The 23462-nt window shown below is 38.4% G+C and overlaps 1 protein-coding gene across 3 annotated transcripts in view; it reads right to left on the bottom strand.

Moving 5' to 3' along the window:
- Window positions 1-23462, bottom strand: part of LOC139139382 (ankyrin repeat domain-containing protein 13C-like) — a 314195-nt gene that overhangs the window by 206963 nt on the left and 83770 nt on the right. For all 3 annotated transcript variants that reach the window (XM_070708283.1, XM_070708284.1, XM_070708282.1), the window contains exon 4: window positions 8637-8768. In XM_070708283.1, coding sequence (XP_070564384.1) covers window positions 8637-8768 — 132 coding nt within the window. The remainder of the gene's footprint in view (window positions 1-8636; window positions 8769-23462) is intronic.

The following is a 23462-nucleotide window of genomic DNA, read 5'->3' as shown; positions in this document are numbered from 1 at the left end:
ACACCGTCTATTACCTAACCATGCTATTAAACAATCACACGATAGTTCAGTAACATATATCTTCATTAATCTACCGATCATCGACCGTCGAACACTTCGAAAACAATGGTCGCGGTCACGGATTCAAGGACGTTCACAAGAAGAAACTATCAATAAGTGGCGCGCAGAATTATTTTTACTGGTTTTGAGAACTTCTAAAATAACTTGTAATCTGCATATCTTCGCACATCGAACCGATATTGTATACCTATGACCGTCGAAGTTTATGTCTTTCACTGTAGAGTTCTTTTCATCCAAAACACATATCCAGAAGAGTCCCACAGAGCAGTCAAATGAAAGGATATGTGCTCCAAAGGAATGAAATTACACGAAAGAATCAGCAGCACACTCTGGACGTGATTTAAAACAATAGCGCTTGTGGATAGGACTATTCTATTTGAGTAAAAAGTGCTGTTTTTCTCGCAATTTTAGCAACTGTAACGACCCTTTATTCTTTAATACCTTTCCATAAGTTTAGGGCTTATACACAAAGTGTGCACTGATGTACAGAACTTTAAAAAGTATTCTGCTGGGAACGAGCAGGGGTTTACACTGTAATGGGCGCAGTAAAACAATGGTCACATCCATAGGTTCAAGGACGTTCACGGCGAGACACGATGGCAAATAGTGCAGTGTCGTAAAATTGCTTAGACTAGTTTTAAGAACGGTACAATATCTGGTCATCGGTGTACCGCTACCTGTGAATCGAAACGACAAGTGTAGACCTACTAGTATAGCTTCGAAATTTTATGAGAGAGACACCACGACTGAGACCGACAGTAGCACAACAAACTATTCCCAATTGTGCGTCCGTGTTTAATATAGACATCTCTGTAGGTGATTCTGGTTTCTCAATCGAATCAAAAGTCCGATATTGACATAAAATAAGTCCGAAAAGTTATGTTTTATTCAACTAACTGATTCATCTCCTTTAATATCCCCTAAGCTACGTGTAAACAGTCCGGAAAGACTGACATTGATGTCTCCCGGGCCCCAATTTCTTCACCGTTTTGCAAAATATCTCATCAACCGGACGCATGGGCAACGTCTTTGTACGTTGGTCAAAACTAATGACAGTATAGGTCAGGATGTAACATCGGTCAAAGTAATATTGAATATGGAAGACGAAAATGCTTTCATCGATTGACAAAAATGAGAGGGAACGAGTCAGTAAATATCGAACCATAAAGGGGAGATCGAGACTGCCATCCCCCATGATTAATCAACTGGGAACAAAATATATAATTCGATCAACAGACTTACACAACCAGAGACAGCATTTTATTCAGCTTTAAAATAAGTCACCGCCTTTCCTATAATAACACCCCTTTTGCGTTTCGATCTACTCTGCTCTGTCCCCAATCGGTATGGCCGTCCGGGTTTCGCATGCCGTACTGACTGATACATGGACGGTTATTTCTTCACATATTTTTTCATCGTTTGGCATAAAATACAGCATCTCTTTTGGTGCACAAGGCAAATCAACGTTTAGAAGGAAAGTCACAGGAGGTTAGGATATTATATACCGTAGTTGAAATTAGAATGGAATATTGAAGATGAAAAGACTTTTATCGGTCGACAAAAAATGCCATAAACCGAGAATTGAGATTGTCTATTATTTATTAATTGGGAACAAAAATATTCGATTGAGTCATTAAGTTTGTGTTTGATTCGTTTCAAAAATGTGTTCCTGCATTCTTATTCGATTGTTTGTGTTAATAAAACTGTTTCTTTCGCCTCGGATATTTGTAGGGAAGTTTGGATTAGTGTGTACGGTAATGTTTTGTTTGTGTGGGGAAAGCTTATGGCGAGGCAAAACAAACATTTTTATTAACACAAACAATCGGATAAGAATGTAGGAACACATTTCAGAAACGAATAAAATACAAACTCGACACAAAAGCATTTTGGGTAGTTAGGTGGGGAGCCTCTTTCACATTCTTTACAGCCAGTACCACGTCGTCCATTTCAGCCATCTTGTTACAAACAATGCTTGGCCATACACATCTTTTGAACTCGAGAGGGCGCATTAAGACGTCTTAAACATCAAAACAATGGCTTAATTTTGTGCATGTGGACGCAAGCGGACTCAATCTATTAATCCCCTGTGTTTACAAATCACAAATAGTGTTGCAGAAGCGTTTCAATTTTTCCCTGTCTGAACATAGTACTTGACTCAAAAGATTAAATATTAGCCATGACTGAAAGACGTTTCATAGGGGATTACCCAGGCGGCTTTGCTGTCTCTGCTTTAAACTCAACAAGTCATTGACAATAAGGAGTATTAGTCTTGATGGGGCAGGGAAATGTGGTCATTAAGAAGTATCACTGGAGTGTATAAGTTCACATCTATGGGCACATAGGTTTATGTCATTTTTCCCAATTTATAACAAGAGGCATGTCTAAGTTATGGTTCTAAATCGGGAAAAAAGATCAGACCTAGAGCTGTGTTGGCCAGCCAGGAAATACATATGTGCATAATAAATGAGGTACGAGATGTGAAATCTTAAGGTCTGATATCCTATCAAAATTGAAGCGTATAGAACTTGTGGTTACTGATTTATGCATATATATGTATAATCAAGGTCTAAGGTCATCAAGGTCACGTGACATTTTGAAAAAAAAATGGTAGTGCTAAGTTATCCCTATATACCAAAAATCAGACCTCTAGCTCTAGTGGCTCGCTAAAAATTAGATATGCACATAATTAATGAGGTACAATATGAGGCGTTATAAGCTGTCCCATCATACCATACATGAAGGGTGTAGCACTTGTGGTTACTGAGTTATGGACAAATATGTATATTTGGGGTCAAAGGTCACCGAGGTCACATGACATTTTGTCAAAAAAAATTGTATTGCTAAGTTATCCCTATACAAAAATCAGACCTCTAGCTCGATTGGCTTGCTCAAAATCAGATATGCACATAATTAATGAGGTACAATATGTGGCGTCATAAGCTGTCCCATCATACCATACATGAAGGGTGTAGCACTTGTGGTTACTGAGTTATGGACAAATATGTATATTTGGGGTCAAAGGTCACCGAGGTCATATGACATTTTGTCAAAAAAAATTGTATTGCTAAGTTATCCCTATATACCAAAAATCAGACCTCTAGCTCGATTGGCTTGCTCAAAATTAGATATGCACATAATTAATGAGGTACAATATGTGGCGTCATAAGCTGTCCCATCATACCATATATGAAGGGTGTAGCACTTGTGGTTACTGAGTTATGGAATATTTGAGGTCAAAGGTCACCAAGGACACGTGACATTTTGTCAAAATATCTGAGATATCTGCGTGAACGGATGGACTCAAGGATGGACTCACGGACAGACATGACCCAATCTATAAGCCTCCTGGACTTCATCCATGGGGACTAAAAACTGTGTCACTGCATCCTTTTTGCAATATGAATACGATGAGAAACTAAATTTTTATTTTTCTTGGCCTTATACATGGGAGTCTATGGACTGCCTTATACATGGGAGTCTATGGACTGCCTTATACATGGGAGTCTATGGACTTCCTTATGCATGGGAGTCTATGGACTGCCTTATACATGGGAGTCTATGGACTGCCTTATACATGGGAGTCTATGGACTGCCTTATACATGGGAGTCTATGGAGACTGCCTTAAAATGGGAGTCTATGGAGGTGAAAACTAAAAAGTCCTCTAACACGGCCAAATTTGATTGCATTGTGAAACAAATCGACATGCATCTGTATGGGGTAGGGTACTATCCTTGTGCAAAGTTTGAAAGAAATTTACCTGGGCATGTCTGAGATATCTGCGTGAACGGACGGACGGACGGACGCACAGACGGACGCACGCACGCACGCACACACGGATGGACATGACCAAACCTATAAGTCCCCACGGACACCTAATAAAGATTTAACTTCCCATTAAACCAGGTTTAGCAAAAATGTGGTTGCCGTTTTAAGTTGCTGTCTCCAGTATAGAAATAAATACATGCATGCACCATAGTGTTTGGGTCAAGTAGGGGTAACTTTATTACTACTAGTAAAAAGTAGAGTGCCATGACCACCCCGAAAATGCTAGCAAGCAGAGAGATTACAGAGTTGTGGCTGCTGGGGGTGGTCACTGGCACTAAATAACATTATAAAGATAACTACACTACAGTCTACATGTACTCAAACTAAAGAAAGTCCCCAAAGACCCAAACACTGTAGGGTAAATTGGGGGAGAGATTACAGGCCAGCGGGCAGAGAAGCACAGGGAGGATTCAAGGTTTAAGAGGCAGAGATGGATGAAGGTACTTGCGAAAAGAGTCGCTTTGTCATTCACCCAGCAGTTTGATCATTTCTGCTGGGAGACCACAGTGAAGTGTCTACGATGCACCACCTTGGCGAAAGCTGTGTGCCGAGTACTGAGATACATCGGGACAAGGGGTTTAATTAAGGAAGCAAGACGCTGTGTAAATTGGGAAGCAGTGACAGGGAAGCTGGAAGGAGAGCTTTGGACTGAGACAGCAGGGTCTGTGTGGTCACATGGACAACAAGGAAGGCAGAGAGGAGAGCAGATACAGGACAGAGTTGATCGTCAGGGAGGATCGGGAGAGGAATCAAGAATTGTCGGTCCTTGGTCTGGATTGTTTTTGACCATTTAACTTTGAGCCGGAGCCCCATGGGAAGGCCACAAAATCGGCCCGGGTTATTTGGTGGCCTGGGTCAAAATTATGAGCTGATGGGGGAGGACATGGGAGCGACGTAGATCAAGTCCAAAAAAAGAGGAGGGGCAAATTGCCCACTTAATGTTGTCATCCGGCTGACTGAGGGTAAGTTGGGCCCAAATGCACAAAAGAAGGGTTGGGGTGATCGGAATTTTCCGATAACAGAAGTACCTTTACTGCGTGCTATACCTTTCAACAGGGAGGACAGTTGCCGGTCGCCGGCGATGGGGTTAGGATGTCTGCACTCAACATGAAGAAGCCGTACAATTTTAAGGTACTGCTTGACAGAGAAGACGAACATTCGGCGGGATAAATGAGCAGCATATCAACATAGCCCTGTTGACATTACTGGGACGGGTTTGTAGCTAAATTTGTTGCAAGAGTTGAGGTAAGACTGCTGACTGCTGATTGATATATGGCGGGTGCCACATGTGGGGCAGGATGCGCTTGCTATCGAAACACCTGACATCACTTCTTGGTCTTCTGGCCAGAGGTCCATATATCTTTCTTTCATGAATATGACTTTGTATGCTGTCTATTTGCTGTCTGTTCTGTGCTGTTTTGTGTTTATGTTTACAACTTTTGTCTTACGAATTCTGACCTACTGTCATTGGATTATCAGGGCTCCCCCTAAGTCACCAAAATGATTAGCCAACTGATTAGCCAAATCAAAAATTTTGTAGCCACTTTGAGCAACTTTTAGCTGGTTTATGATCTTAAGCGTCGCAACAGCTTTCTCGGCATTCAGGAGTTCCTAAGTTTACAAATCAAGATATTTTGTATGTTGTTCATGATAGTTTTTACATTAAACAAATATTTGCTCAGTTTTTATTGCATTAGTAATCTGTGTTTTTATGACATTTTCAGTGTAGAAATACTTTTTCATTTCAGATGGTAAACTTTTACCACCAGAAATAAAATAAGGTATCAATTGAATTCTAAAAATCTGGTAGAAAAGTGACAGTAAGATAGCTTGTCATAAGCTACAATCCTCTCATGCCGCAAATTTATGCAGTCTTCCATAACCAAAATGTTTTAGCCACAAGAAAAAAAAATGGTGCAGAAGAAAGCATTTAGTAGCACACTGCCAGTGTAGATACAATCGGCCCCGGTGTTACTTGTATGTCATAGTTGTGATCAAGCAGGCTGAATAGCATTTTCAGTATGAGTATTTTACTTGAGACCAGAGGGTTTGGCCAAACATAACTCTTGTAAAACAAGACACTATGATATATTTTCATTTAAATTACTCAGCACTGCTTGAGAGTGTACATTGTTTTAATGACTATGATAACATTTTAGCACAGATATATTTTCATTTGATATTTTGATATCAGCAAGAAATGTCTGGTGATGTTCACTTCTACATCATTAAAGAGGCACTCCCACTTGGTAACATTTTTAAAACACATTTTTTTAATGCCAACGGTCGATATTTGACATGGCGACTGCGCGCGGATCGCGAGATATCGATAAAAACATGTCCTCAAAAAAGTTAAAGTTTGAATTCCGATGGCCCACCTGAATTCAGCTTCCGAACATAGAACGTTCGGCACTGGGGCCATTGTCAACTAAGCTATGGAGTACGGAGTCTACGCTGACGCTGCTGTACGCCACAGCAGTACCGTACCACTCGCGTCGGTGAGTGGTCATGTCCCATGGGAGAAAGCCGAGTCTTACTGACTCGGCAAAAAAACGAAAAACAAAGTTTGCTGATTCCACCAGAATTCGCATAGGTGACTAGCACAGATAGGTGTGGTTGATACATAGTATGCATAGTGGCCGCCGCGTGGTGTGCGCGCATACCACACGCGGCGGCCGCTATGTTCCGAACCACGCGTAACTGTGTGGCAGACGACAAAATGTAGTCATCAGAGGCAACTAATATTTTACACGTAAAAACTGATATCTTTGTGGTATTGTTTAAAAATTTAATACAACTGATTCAGAATAATGAAAACGACAAAAACTAAGGAGAAGTTTTAAACAAGAATTACCAGAGGTAAAGGCATTGATAATGATGTATATAAAGTCATCGCAGTAGGAGGTAATTTAATTGCGTCATTCGAACGTTTTTGGACTCCTTAGAATATCGTCAATCAGCACAGCAACACACTTTCGGGGGATTTCGGGTCATATCCAGAAACGATTGTAAAACTTCAGGATGTGAAAAATACGCTCGGGAAATGACATGTTTTTATCGATATCTCGCGATCTGCGCGGAGTCGCCACGTCAAATATCGACCGTTGGCATTAAAAAAATGTGTTTTAAAAAGGTTACCAAGTGGGAGTGCCTCTTTAAACTGGTGGAATCTGCAAAAATATTACAAGCATCCAGAATCACATAATTTCTTGTATAAGTTATAGCAGTTTGAAATAGACCGAATTAATAATTTTAATGAATTGTTGCTTTAATGTTTTCATGCAAAATTGCAATTCACAAACGTGATGATTTGACAATGGATATGCTTACTGCAATTACTGTTGACAATTTCCCTTTGCAATGACTCTTAATAAAATTTAATTTAAAACTGACAGTCAAGCTGAATGCCATTTAAATTGGAAGGCACCAAAATTACCTTTTACCTATTGGACCACTCTATGTGGCTCTTTTGAACCATAATTATACACTTAAGGGGTCTTCATACATGACATCACATGATGAGATGACCTAGACTTGACCTTTCAGAAAACCTCAGTTTTTCTCCTTGTATTATTACTCCGTTTTTAAATTTCCCTTTTTAATTATGGTTTTTACTATCAAACTGAGTAGTTGCAGGCAAAATTTTGATTCTAGCAAAGTAGGTAAAACTTCTGATAGACTGAAGGACGAACGGGACTCAGGGAGGCAAAGCAAAGCCTCTGTGTTCTGTAGACGGAACAGCAACAATGTTTGTTTTACGTACCAGGGAATTTGTAACTTTGAAGAAAGGGGAGTGCAGTGTTTCAATACATTGCAACTTTGTATGAAGGAGGGTAAACTGTTTCAACATCTTACAACTGTTTTATTGTTAGCTGTAGTTTTTTGTTGAGGTTGCACCAGGGCAGCAAAAATTCATTAGCCACTATGTTCGCCAAACTGGAATTTTTGTAGCCATTTTTAACTTTCTTTCGCATTTGGCTAACTGGCGATCGGGTATCGGGAGCCCTGATTATGGATTGATATGATTGCGATTATTTTACGTATGTGGCCTTTGTGGATGAGGCGAAGGTTTGTTCCCGGTAGAAGGCAATTGCTAGGTCAAGCTCTCTTTCCAGCTCTTGGATCTTGTGATCTAGGACATAATAACTTTGTTCAGACATGTGATTAAGGAAAGAGGAAAGGAAAAGGTTGGGCATATGACAACCTCTGTCCTACCAGGTACCTATCATTCCTTTGGTGGGGAGAAGCAATGAGGAATAAAGTGCCTTGCTCAAGGACACAACACTATAGCCATGCCGGGGCTCGAACTCACAATCCTATGATCGTGTGTCCACTGCTCTAGCCACTGGCCCATGATGCTTCCATATCTGGTTTTCATTTTTTTGTAAATACTGTAAATAAATACTGTAATACTGTTACGTCGACATGCAACTTCACAGTCAGACAGAATTACAATGCGTAAATGTTCGATGTTACATACTTATTTTGTGGGTTAAGTAAAATTGCTACAATATCTTAACTTGTAATATGCAAAGGATCAACACTTTTGAGCAATGCAAAAAATGTGCACTCTCATAAACATGTTCACAATGAACATCTGCTTTTGAAGTTGTTAAACACAAAGTAGGTCCATATGTGTGCCCAAGGTGTGACCATTAGGACTTTTGAGCAGTCTCTACTGCAACTTAATGGGATTTGAATGTAAAGTTGACAGTTTTGTTTAGTGAAGTGATAATATTCAGCAACTTACCCCAACTCTGGAAATCCCATTTCAATTCTAAATAAAAATCTCCTAAATCCCGGAGTGCCTTGATTAATTGTGGTCTTTTTTCTTCTAATGATTCTCTTGATTGTTGCTTCAATTTTCGTAGTACTGATGTAACTAAGAAAAGAAAGAAAAATAGCGTCAATGACACTTTGCTCATATTTGGTTACATGTGGCAGGCCAGAATGAGTGTATGTATATTTGAAAGCTTCTAAGGACTTCAGCTTGTGATATTTATAGTCAAGAACATTTGAACAAATTTGATGCACCATCTACTGAAGTACAAAATGGTTGGCAACTGTCGCAACCGTTGATCATACACACTTACACAATACCATGCAACCTACTACATCATAATAAGTGATAAATCTGCCATACCAAACTAAAGGTGTCCCTTAGAATATGTTATTGCATAGAATTAATGTCAAGGTAGATAATATTTGGTCTCTCTACGTCAATGGTTGACATGTAACTCAAACAAGTCGAGTTTTATCGATCCACTACCCGCTAAATTGGTAAAAGTCTGTATTTCTACACTGCTCCCTGTTTTCCTCAGGAAAATTCCTGATTGACTGAAACTGGAAATGGTCATTTCAATTCTGGAGAAAGCATCATTGGATCAGGATGTTTTAGGCAATTATCAACCAGTTTCAAATTTATCATTTATATCAAAGATTACAGAGGAAGTCGTCGCGACCCAATTACTGAGCCATTTGAACAGGGGTTTCACTAAATTTTGAAGTAGGCAGTCAAAATAAAAAAGTAGGCGGCTTGCAACTACGTGCCACAACTATGAATCATTTGGGGGAGGGTCCAGGTCCATCCTCCCAGCCAAAGGGCGGAAACCCTGGAAAATTATCTAAAAAATTCACTTTTTACAGCTCACAGTCACTTGAAATTCTAGTATTCAAGAGTAAGAAGAACCTTAATACCAATTAGGGAGGTAGAAATGATATTTATTTATCAATAATAATTAAAAATAGTGACAATATCACTGTTTGTTCCCATATAGTTATCAAAACAAGCCAACAATTGCATGAAACATGGACATACATACAGACAGATTAACATACACAGACTGGCACAGAGTGATGACATTGGCCCCCTAGTGTGCCATGGCCCATGGAGAGTGATAAAGATATAACAAACAGCTGAATGTAATGATAAAAAAGTTAAATATAGGCCTACAGGCACTGAGGGTGAATATGTTACAGCAATTTGATTAGTTTCTTTTCCTTTTCTACTTCTGTGATAATTTTAAGACAATCAATCTGCAAGGCAGTTTGTGCATTAACAAATATGTTATCTTTTACAAGCACACAGTAAACTGTTCGTGATTTTTCATTTACAATATTTGACATAGACTGAAATACATAAAATGCAACCAATGTCTACATTTTGCCCATACACCAGATACGGTACATGGACAGTATCAACATACATTCAGTAACTCTGAAACCCTACAGGGAAAAGTAAACATTGTTTTCTTCCAGAACAGCTGGTGCATCCACATCTGGAACAACTTACAAACTTAACAAATTTCAAAAGGATGATGACAGGAGAGATAAAGTAAAGAAATTTACCTGTGTTGACCTTAACTATTCCTTTCAAATCCTTACCTAACTTGACATCTTAAACTAAAATAAACTGTATGGTTAATTGCGCGCGGAGGGGGGGGGGGGGCAGAACCATGATAAAGGAGTGGGGTGTCTGGAAGATTGATGAGGTACATTATCTTTTTTATGCGATCCATTGTACATTCTTTTTTTCCCCACCTTTTCTTTTTGTCAAACCTTCTCTGGCTGAATTTTTAATTGACATTTGTTTGGAATTTTTTTCAAAATCTGACAGGAACCCTCCCCCCCCTCACTCTTAAACATTGAAAAAATTTTTGAATATATTTGTTGCAAACCAAACTTGCTAAAATCACCTCAGCTATGTTTTCTAATGATTTTTTACCATATTTCAACACCAAATACAATTTACCATATAAAATGCTTACTAAATCACCACATTATATACTTTAAGTTCCAGTAGGTTAAAAAAAATTACCCCCAAAAAATCTCAAAAATACAAAATGAAAGATATCCCAATAAAAATTGAGTTTCACAAAGTTGCCCCAAAACTTCAAAATTCCGGATGTCAACCTAATTTCAATATATCAAAAACCCTAAGAACCTGTTTACTAAATATCAAAGCAATCAGACTGGTAAATTTTGACAAACAAAATTTTTGACCAAAAATGAGAAAAATTGCCCCCAAAAATACAAAATTGCAGATTTCATCCTTATTTCAATATATCTTATTAACATAAACCCTAGGAACCTGTACACTAGATATCAAAGCTACCAGATAAGTAGTTTTAGGAGAAAAATTTTTTGACCAAAAAAGGCAAAATTTGCCCCAGAAAATAGAAAACAAAGACACATGGACAAATGCACAGACGGAAGTTAGTTAAGATCTTGACAGAAGGAAGTTAAAGTTGATGCCGCCACACTGGTTTTCAATTCTAATAGCCCCTCAGTATATAAAACTGAGGAGCTAAAAATTGCCAGTTTCAACATAACCTCAATACATTATATCGAGATTAATCTTAGATACCTGTATACCAAATATCAAAGCTATCAAATCAGTAGTTTTTGGATAAAAATTTTTTTAACAAAAATTGGGAAAATTGCCCTAAAATTACAAATATGACAATATCAATACAATTTGTACAAGCATGACTGAGGTCATCCTGAGGAACATGAATATTAACTTTCAGAGCAATCAGAGGAGCAATTTCAGAGAACAAGATTTTTTTGACTAAAAACGGAAAAAATACCCTAAAAATACAAACATGCAAATTTCACCCAAATTTTTGCACACAGAATTTAGAATACTATAGAATCTGAATACTAAGTTTCAACAATATCTGACCAATGCTTACTGAGTTTTAGCAATTTGCAGGATTTTTCCTTTTTTCCCCTCATTTGCATATTTTGGCATTTACATGTTCATTTGAACAAATTCACATCTCCACCCCTAGGTGCACCTGTACACCAAATACTAAGACAGTAGGTGCTGCGATTTAGGAATTTTTGACATGGACGGACATACATACATACAGACGACATTTTGCCACCTTATGAGAATACCTCCCATTTGCATATATACATATGCATATATGCATATATGGAAGCTAAAAATGATAATGTTGACCATATTTTGCAAATAGAAACCAAGATCCTCAACGTTATTTCACTTCATTGGTATGCAAAGTACGAACCTTGATGTGGGATATGAAAATTTGTAAGTTCAAAGGCTCACATATGGATTTAAGAGATTTCACCTGTTAATCATTTTTGAAGTGAGTTGCGATCTTAAACCTTATGAGTACATGTATGGTGAGAGCATCCGGCCTTGGCTACGCTGCCTCCCAACTACAGGGAGCAGCATAGCCAAACCAGACACTCTCTCCATACTCGTAAGGTTAGGTATGATCAAATCCCAACAGTCGTACAAATTGAACATAACATATGATTTTTAAAGGCAATCATCATTTATCATAAATAGTGTAAGGCTTAAATCAAACGGTATACAAGGCTTCTGCCCTATGAAGATTTTTATCAGTCAATGAATTTTAGACAACACATACACACTGTGATTCAGCAGTGACACTGAGAGATGTTCACGGAACACAGTTGTTTACAAACTGCTCACAAATTATAAAAAGGAAGGAAGGTAGAAAGCACATCCTTTTTTATTTGAAACTTGAGCAATCAATGAAATCAGAGAATTCCCTCTGTTGCTGCTGATTTTACACTCTTTGCTGCATATCTGAGTATGAAGGGAGTGTTTGGATTTGGACAATCACACTGAAACAATGTATCAAAAGCACAGTACAATAAATTACCCTCAATTCTCTTTGATTTGTATCATTGAAGGTTACTTTTGTTATAACTTTTTCAGTTCTTCATAAAAAAATTAATGTGTGGCATCAGAATGATTGTTAAATAATATCTAGCAAAAGTACGTTTAGATATAATAAAAATAATAATAATTTATTATTTAAAGACCACTACACACCTTGTCTCAGTGGTCTGTACATGACAGAAAATTACTGGAAGAACTAAAAAAATACAAAGAAAATACAAAATAACTCAGAGGAAAGAGTGTAATTAAAAATAGCGTCAATGACACTGTAGCTCCCATCCTGGACTATTTAGTGTTTGTTCTCTGGTCAGATATTTGAACATGTGTGAAAGGGATAAAGTGCATGAAGTGAAAATACTTAAATGTAATGTACTGGAGACAGTGAAATATGTTTAATGTACTTATTCAGAATATAAAATGGTAAAAATACAGAATTAGAAATATCGAATACTGTGATACAACCATTAACTCAACAAGTCATTGACAATGATATAGTCCCCACTTGTAATAGGAGTAGTAGTCTTGATGGGGCAGGGAAATATGGTCATTAAGTAGTATCACTGGAGTGTATATTTTGAGATGTATGGGCACATAGGTTTATGTCGTTGTTCCCGATTTGAAACACATGAGGCATGTCTAAGTTATGGTTCTAATTCGGGAAAAAAGATCAGACCTCTAGCAGTATTGGCCAGCCAAGAAATCATATGCGCACAATAAATGAGGTACAAGATGTGACATCTTAAGGTCTAATATCCTATCAAAATTGGAGGGTATAGAACTTGTGGTTACTGAGATATGCATATTTATGTATAATCAAGGTCAAAGGTCATCGAAGTCACATGACATTTTTAAAAAAAACTATATTGCTAATTAATCCCTATATGCCAAAAAAATCAGACCTCTAGCTCTATTCGCTTGCCTACAATTAGATGTGTGCATAATTAATGAGGTACAGTATGTGGTGTCATAAGGTGTCCAATCATACCAAATATGAAGGGTGTAGCACTTGTGGTTACTGAGTTATGGACAAATATGTATATTTGAGGTCAAAGGTCACCGAGGTCACCTGACATTTTGTCAAAACATGGGGCCCGGGGGCACCGACGTCCTTTGTACCTCCTCACTGTTTATTAATTGCCATAAATGTGAAATTTGGCAAAATGTCAAATTGTTTTGACATAAATGAAAGTTATTTGAACTGGTTGGTTACCGCTCCAGCATAAGTTCAAGTGTGGATTGTAAGTATCAACAACCTTGATATGAACCATTGACTAAAAAACATTTGCTTGTTACACTCACCACACTTGTACTTAGTATTTGGAGTGTATACCTATCTACAATACAATGATAAAAAGTTTGGACTCTGTAGGTCAACAGTGCATCTTTAATGTATGAGACTAAATAAGCTTACCCCTCAAGTATGTATAGGCCAAAAACAATATTTAATTTTGAATTATGTAGTGCAGGAAAGGACATACAATCAGGGTTAGCAGTAGGATTTTCAAGTTAGTAGCCACACTTACTCAGTGTGGCTAATTTGGTCCTAATTTTATTAGCCACACGCAACTTTCATTAGCCACACAGTAGACATGATGTTTATAAGTAAACTAATTAAAACATTTGTAAAAACACATTCAGAGACACACAAGACCTTATAAACATTTTTCAAGAACAGACAAATCATCATTATGTGATTTGGGAAAATTGTTTGAACTCAGACCAAAATAAAAATGAAAAAGAGTAAAATATTGATGAACATGTTACATCCTCATCTATATATACTCTTTTGTTGTTGATTTTGCAAAACCTGTATTGCACTTTATGATCAAGATCCCCAATGGGGATAGGATTTCAATAAAGGCTTACTTCACTTTACTTTATGTGCTCTTACCCTGGTTAAACCCCGATACAGAAAGGTGATGAGCGTATAATAGATCATTACAGTAATAAAATTACTTTTCCGATCAGAAAAACTATTGAAAAGGTGTTACAACAATGGGACATTGAAGTTCCCGCGACAGCATCGCTAGGAAAATGCCACGTTTTACCTTCATGAATCTGTGTCCCTCCGTACCCCCGTTACCTAAATAGAATAGTCCCACTCCGCACATCCGCCATTGTTTGATTCTCACTCAAGGCCACGATGAGACGTTGGTTTTCCTTCTCTAAATATGCAATTTCATTTGTTTGACGCTATTATCAGTTCATCAGTGAAGAGTTTTTACCGATTACTATGACAACTTTCACTGCTACGTCGTTGTTTTCACAAGATGTAGACCGTTTGATATTGCAATGTCGACTTGCTTTTATCATGTGCAGTCAATGCACATGCCATGCCAGCTGGTTTTATGGTTCACACAATGCTGTCGATCGACAGCATACACGACGTCTTTGTTTCACGTTTACTTTTCACAAGTTATGATTAATGTGGAAATTTCACTAAAATATCGCTGATCCAGGGCTTTTGTAATCAGTTTGATTTGATACTGCGATATGAAATATTGTGTCAATAAAGCTCAGCACGGCTATTGACAAAGGTTGAGACGACCCAAACTAGCCAAAATTAGCCAAACCACCATAAACCACCATAAACGACCCATATCATCAAGTAAACGACCTAAAATAAGCACAGGGATGAAACAGGGGTTTCATTAAGAGCCGGCAGCCGGCGAAATTGACCGGTTACTCTCAATATTTCGCCGGCTACTTTTTCGGAAAATTTGAACTCTTTCATCGCTGAAATATTTTTTACCTTCTGAAATGATACGGACAAATTTCACAAACTGTGTAGTCAAACTTTGCAACAGCTTTTATGTGAAACAAAATTTAGAAGACGAGCGACTACTACGATCGTACGTCTTGTACCACGATGCACAGGTGCCTGGGTTGCCGGTGTACATGCATAGAGAGAGATGGGCCCATCTCTCTCTATGCATGTACACCGGCAACCCGGGCACCTGTGCCACGATGCAGCACGGTCTTGCGTATACTGCCTTAATAAAAATCAGAATTGCAACGGACGATTCTATTGGCTACCTGAATTGCTGATCCCGATGTGGTGACCTTTATATACACCAATGAAAACGTGCGTATACGTACTACACCTGTAGGCTGTCATTAGCTCAATTCAAAATGGTCGATGAACAATGAAGACGGAAGCAATCGCAAGGTCAAGCTTCTCTGTACGATCTTCGGTTTTGAAGTCGACCAAGAAACAAGAGAAGGATAATTACGTGGATTTAAACTGTTTCCGAAGACAATGACCTGATTTTTTTCTCGCAAAAAACTTCCCAATTACAGTTCGAATTTTAGTAAGCCGATGTGCGTTGCACCGTGGTAGGCGTAAATGTCAAGGTATATAACCAGCTGGACGTATTATATACTGTTTTTCGGTCTATCGACGCCAATAAAAACGTCACCCAGAGAGTGGTTAAAATACGATCAGACCACTAAAATTCATTTCAAAACCATCGTCAGGTTAAATCCAAAAGTGAGCTTCTGAACGTACAAATTTCCATATCCTATATCAAGGTTTTACTTTGCATACACATATAGTCAAATAACCTTGAGGGTCTTTGTTTCTATTTGCGAAATATGGTAATGATTGTCAGTTTTTATCGTTATTGTTAAATGAATTATCCTTTTTACCTCCCCAGAGGTATAAAAGTTCTTCATCTACAGATTACCATACCAAACATCAGGGTTCTTACATTAATTTTTAAAGCATAACATTATACATAAATGAAAATTTTCTCATTTACTGTGCTTAAAGGGGGAAATCCCCCTTGTTGATGCCATCCTGGATGAAACACTGATATTTTAATAGAAAATTTCGGGGGGATTTCATCAGTTCATTTGTTCTACTTGTACCTCTACATTTCATTGGGGGAGTGGTCCACCTTGACAAATTAATTGGGGTGCCAACATTTCAACAGAGGGGCAATCCCCTACCCCCCTGTCTTGATGTAACACTTACAACATCGTCTACAATATCAAATTTATATCGTTAATAATAGTGAATGATTATAGTTTACCTCCCAAAAGCATAGGGGTTCTTAGGTTCTAAGACTTCAGTTTTCTTTGTTCAAAATATCATCAACATTACCACATTTTGTTATTTGTAATTATGAATTATCATATTTAGGCCTAATCTCCCAGGTAAAATGGCTTTTATGAAAGAACACAAATTGCCCTGGAACACTGCTGACAATTCTCCTGAAAATACTAGAAATTCATGTGACTGTGAGCTGTAAAAAGTGAATTTTAACTCATTTTTCAGGGTTTCCGGCCTATGGCCGGGAGGGGGAACACCCCCTCCCAGACCCTCCCCCACGACGACCGCTTTGTGGTCATGGCAGCTGCAAGCCGCCTACTTTTTCATTCTGGCCCCCTACTTCAAAACTTAATGAAACCCCTGTGAAATATGTCTCAGATTTCTGGAGAAACCGCCCCAAAAACGGCGAAAACCAGCCGGCATTTTCGATCATTGCAAATTCCTATACATGCCATCAACGAGTTAAGGGGTTCGGTTTGTTTCTTCAATAGAGGGCGCTGTGCAAGATTGTTACTGCTTTTACAACGTAAAGTGTAGCACAGGGAATTTCCCCGTTGTCGTGTTTAGTGGCTTACCAAGGAATGAGATCAAAGTTTTTAGTTTATTACATTTTTACAGCTCATTCACATTTTTTTGATACCAACATTAATTTATTTGAATAAATTCTACAAACCAAATATTAAGATAACATGTGCCGTGGCCCTGGTTCCATACATGTACATACACATACCTGCATATATGTGCATGCATGCATGCATGCACACAAACATATATATGCGTGCATGCAGGTTACCATGGAAAGTTGAAGATCTAGCAAATAACAGATTAAGTGGGTGGTCGCTTTAAAAAAAACAGCGCCCTCACATGGCCATATTGATACAAGGGCATATTACAGGAAACATGCATGTCTACATTTATATGTGGAGATCCGACACACACACATACATACATACATACATACATACATACATACATACATACATACATACATACATACACATATACATGCATGCATGCATAGGGCCTATACACACACATACATACATACATACATACATACATACATACATACATACATACATACATACATACATACATACATACATACATACATAGGCAGGCTGACAGATAATGAATGTAGACTCGGACTCTAAGCACGTGGCATTCTCAACATCACGCAGGACTTTCAACTGCATAAAGGTTTTAATTTCCAAAGTTTGAAGCTTTAATTTTTTTCACAAACAAGTCATCATCAATAATACAGCTGCATCCACCTGATAGAGGTGTTTGAATTATCATGGTGACTGAATAACACATGTAGTAGACTTGTGCTTCAAAATACATGAAACAATAAAAAAAATTCTTCATTCACTTGGCTGGATGTACTCAAAGTGGATCCATTTTTCAATTACACATATTACCCACAGCAGACATGGCATTAAATGGCAAGATAGAACTGCTTTGAAAAAGCGCCCTCCTTCGGTGAGCCCAGTTACGATGCTGAAGTTATTTTCGTTTTCAGTTGTGTCATCGAAATGAGCCCCACAACTTGGTAATTGATAGTACCAACAACATGGCTGCCCGCAATTCTGTCGACGGTTTCTCCAGAAGGTGGAGTTTTATTGTATCCCTGAATACCTAGAATGTTTGTTTTAGGTCGTTTACTTGATGATATGGGTCGTTTTTGGTGGTTTATGCTGGTTTGGCTAATTTTGGCTAGTTTGGGTCGTCTCAACCTTTGTCAATAGCCGCTCAGCACTACCTCCATGATCTCAGTATCAGCGTGATCGGAAGGCCAGTTCATGGAGATCGCGAGAATGTAATTGTAATATTTTGTCTTCCTTTACAATTTCAAGTAAGCGCTTTAAATAAAGAGTTTTATTTTGTCTTTAGCATATATTTGGACTGCTTAGTTTTATCAATTTCGACAAAATCAGCTGTCGCCACGCTTTTGAGATCGTGGCGATTGCCGATGGGTTTTTGTTCGCCACAAACAAGCATAGTGATGTTGACAACTACATGCATGCCAGTGCACGATTTCAAAGTAGCCAGGAGGAAATTCTTATGGTCTTTTAGTGGAAATATAGGTATTAAACGACAGTGAAACAAACAACATTAGTTATCGTGACCTTGCTAAAGTGCAATCTCGGATCATGTATGATCTGATGATCATGCCAAATTACCATGTCGGATTATGCCGTGATTCTGAAGTGCGCGTACTTCCTTAGTAAATCGGTCAACATAAAACTTTAAAAGCACACACTTTAGCGATCGAAGTCAAAAATGATGTCAAAATCAATGCACAACTGTCGAAATTACCCAAAATAAGCAACAGAAAACTAAAAGGAATCGCTGTGTCGAAAGGACAGTACGTTAACATAAAAAGACGCCAGTTTGTTATGACATGGAGGCCGGAGGTAGAAGGACAGAGCATTCCCTCGCTCTCACCCAGCTATAATGCGGGCCGCCGGTCGGGTTGCCTCGCTATTAAAAGCAATGGATTCGCCGGTACTGGGGAGTACCGAGTACGGAGCCTCGGAGGCCATCATTCTTCAGTCTATCGAAGGAGCGTTTCGTGCAAAAAAATACATGACAGCAATCAAATATACGCTAAAACCTTTAAAACGTCAAAATTCGCAACTGACCGAGAAACATGAAGGCCTCGGGGTTTTTTTTTCAAAGTCCTCGAAAAAACGCTAACTTGTTATGTGCGCATGCGCATATTAAGGGGAGAACCATTTGATTTCGGGGGGGGGGGGTATGCAGGAAGTGAGTATGGGAACTTTTTTTTGTTAGAGAGACAGCATTTTTTGATTTCTACAGTCAGACCTGCATCAATTTTTTTTTCAAATGGAGTAGCAGTGCAATTTTCAAATTTAAGCCAGTGTTTCACATATCACAGGATGTTTTTATTTATTCATTTTACATTCCAACAAATGACAAACAAAATGGAAAGTCTATTATATATACAACTTTAAATTATAGAACACTTTTTTAGCAAATCAACTGTGATCAGTACTATACCTGCTTTTCTTTAAAACAGTCAATTCCTTTTATGTTCTCAGGGGAGATGTTATCTTTTGTGGTCAGAGAAACAAGGCTCACACATTGTATTTCATTATATTTGTTGTTCCTCAATTTTCATTGTCAACTTGTAATCTTTCTAACATAAACATATTTATATTGAGAGAATAATGTATTGGTTTTAACACTAGTTTATTGACTCCTATCTTGTGTTTTAAATTTTCACGATTTACAGAAGTCAAATAGTCCCATCTAGATATTGCCTATACCATTGAGATATTGCAACAGAAATCCTGAAACATGATTTCTTGGGTCAGAAAAGGGAAGAAAAACATCGAGTGCACCGAGGTGTAAAGTAGTGAATGCTTATATCATAAGTGCTGGAAGAAAACACATAAGAATTACTTGTGGTAAAAACATTTGCGTGCCTTTGGCAGCATGCCAGCAAAGAATACATGAGAATGAAGTTTCCAAAATTTTGCTCATTTCAACAGCATTGTGACAATTCCTTTTTTATTTCTGTCTGTTATGAGAATATTTTTTTCTCAAGCCATTACAGGCTTAATTTTTTTCTTTTATTTCACCTGGTGACAATTTTTTTTCCTCGAAATCCTCTATACCCCCCCAGAAATCAAGTGGTTCTCCCCTAAGTGAGCCCCTGACCTATACGGGCCAGTGGATTACTTCCTCAGTAGAACTGATATGCCTGCCAGTACCGGTGTTTATCGCCTACGGAGGCCATCATTCTTCAGTCGATCAAAGGCGCCTTTCGTACCAAAAAATACACGACAGCTGCAAAAGTGCATCACTGTCAACTTTACCAAAATGTGCCCATACACGAGAAACAAGATGGCGTCCGTTTCGATTCTTCAACTCAGATTTTGTCCTACAGTTGTGCGCATGCGCAGACGGTAGCTTTAGCGAAAGTGAGGCAAAATCAAGTAAATATAAATAAAAATGGATAAAAATATTGTTTAAAAATAATGTGAGGCATGTATCACCAAATCTTGAACATTTCTGACGGTATTTCAACTATACGAACACCCATGCCAAACATCACAATAATCAAATCAGTGGTTTTGAGGAAAAAGTGAAAATAGTGGTTATCAGAAAAAAGCTAAAAAAGTGACTTTAAAATGATTCAATCAAAAAAAGAAAAAAGACCGTTTGAGATACATGCCCAAGTGACCATCAGACCAAATTTCAGAAAAAGTTACTGAAGCGTTTCTGAGATACCTGCGTCCACAGCATACGGCCCACTGTATGCAACAACAGAGGCCGCGTCATCACATTAGTACTTTGGGCCTTTGGCCCAAAGGACTAAAAATTGTATTGCTAAGTTATCCCTATATACCAAAAATCAGACCTCTAGCTCTATTGGCTTGCTCAAAATTAGATATGCGCATAATTAATGAGGTACAATATGTGGCGTCATAAGGTGTCCCATCATACCATATATGAAGGGTGTCGCACTTGTGGTTACTGAGTTATGGACAAATATGTATATTTGAGGTCAAAGGTCACCAAGGTCATGTGACATTTTGTCAAAAAAATTGTATTGCTAAGTTATCCCTATACACCAAAAATCAGACCTCTAACTCTATTGGCTCGCTCAAAATTAGATGTGTGCATAATTAATGAGGTACAATATGTAGCGTCATAAGGTGTCCCATCATACCATATATGAAGGGTAGTAGCACTTGTGGTTACTGAGTTATGGACAAATATGTATATTTGAGGTCAAAGGTCATCAAGTCACATGACATTTTGTCAAAATATCGGAGATATCTTCGTGAACGGATGGACTCACAGATGGACGAACAGACGGACATGACCCAATCTATAAGCCCACTGGACTTCATCGGTGGGGACTAAAAATTGTGTCACTGCATCCTTTTTGCAATATGAATACGATGAGAAACTAAATTTTTATTTTTCGTGGCCTTATACATGGAAGTCTATGGAGATTTGCCTTATACATGGGAGTCTATGGGTTTGTAAACTAAAAATATGCAAATTTCACCACAATTTAGGAAGGGTCACTCCTATGCACTTCCATACCAAGTTTCAAATCAATCGGACTTGTGGTTTCAGAGAAGAAGATTTTTTGACCAAAAATGAGAGAAAATTACAAAAAAATTCATGAAAAATAGCAAGTCCAAGATACTGACCCAAGATGTGCACAATCATTTCAGGTCAGCCCAAAGTACTTACATGCTAATTTTTCATGTAATCTGCTCAGTGGTTATTGAATTTTTTCAATTTTGACTGTTTTTACATTTTTTCACTTAATTTGCATATTTTTGGCAATGACAACTTCATTTGAACAAAATCTCATCTACAGCCCATCATCCATGTTCACACCAAATATCATCCATGTTCACACCAAATATGTCGTCTGTATGTATGTATGTATGTATGTATGTATGTATGTATGTATGTATGTCCGTCCACATCAAAAACTCCTAAACCGTAGCACCTACTGTCTTAGTATTTGGTGTACAGGTGCACCTAGGGCAGGAGATGTGAATTTGTTCAAATGAACATGTCAGTGCCAAAAATATGCAAATGAGGGGGAAAAAAGGAAAAATCCTGCAAATGGCTAAAACTCAGTAAGCATTGGTCAGATTTGGTTGAAACTTGGGATGCAGATTTCTTTAGGTATTCTAAATTATGTGTGCAAAAATTTGGATGAAATTTGCATGTTTGTATTTTTAGGGTATTTTTTCCGTTTTTAGTCAAAAAATCTTGTTCTCTGAAATCACTCGTCTGATTGCTATTAAACTTAACCCTCAGAGCGCGGATAACGAGAAATCTCGTTTAAATGGCCATTTGCGCCTGCGAGTATACCGAGATATGTCGTTTTGACATTAACATAATATATTCACGTCGTTTGGGGTATTTGCATGCATCAAGGCGGGAAAATATGCTTGTTATCCAATCATCATCCAGTGTCCTTCAACTTTTAACCCGGGAAAAGCCGATCACGTGATCCAAAATGACGTCATTACCTGAAATAGAACGAAAAAAAAAGTTAGTCGTTTGCCCTCTGATACGATTCAAAATGGCGACCGTTGGCGATGTTTTGGCCGAGATCTTTGCCGATTCAAGTGACGATGATGTTGATTTCGAAGGTTTTACGCTCGAGGAGCTGAGATATGGTGACTTTCCGACCGAACCCTGTCAAAGTGATGATGAAACTGATTTGACCGAGCGTGAGAAGGCACTCCGATGGGACGTACACGATTCCATTGAAACCATGCCAGCTGGTTTTGTCGAGCTGCCGTTCGACGGTGAGCCTGGTCTGACGTCACCTGAAAACATACCGTTCGGTCCTGAAGTGTGCCCACTCGATTTTTTGAAACTTTTTTTTAATGATGGTGATTACAATCTTATTGCGACCGAAACCAATCGTTACGCTGCTGCCAGAATATCGTTCCTGAGAGATAGAGGTAGGCTGGATAACTATTCCCGTTTCCGTAAATGGTCTGATGTCAACACTGACGACGTCAAGGTGTTTCTCGCCATATGTATCATGATGGCACTGGTTGAAAAACGGGACATTGAAAGCTATTGGACCACAGACCAGCTCCTCCAGACTCCTGGCTTCCGTGAAACGATGTCCAGAGACCGGTTTGAAATTATTTTGGAAATGCTACACCTGAACGACAACAACCAGTACATTCCACCCGGTCATCCAGGTCACGATCCACTCTTCAAGGTCAGACCGATTATCGACTCCGTCGTACCCCGGTTCAGGACAGTGTACATCCCTCACCAGCATATCACAGTTGACGAAGCCATGGTACCATGGAAAG

This window comes from Ptychodera flava, chromosome 8 (genome assembly GCF_041260155.1).
Source record: "Ptychodera flava strain L36383 chromosome 8, AS_Pfla_20210202, whole genome shotgun sequence".
NCBI lineage: Eukaryota > Metazoa > Hemichordata > Enteropneusta > Ptychoderidae > Ptychodera > Ptychodera flava.
Note: the sequence above shows the minus strand (reverse complement) of the source record. Positions and strands in the feature narration are given on the sequence as shown.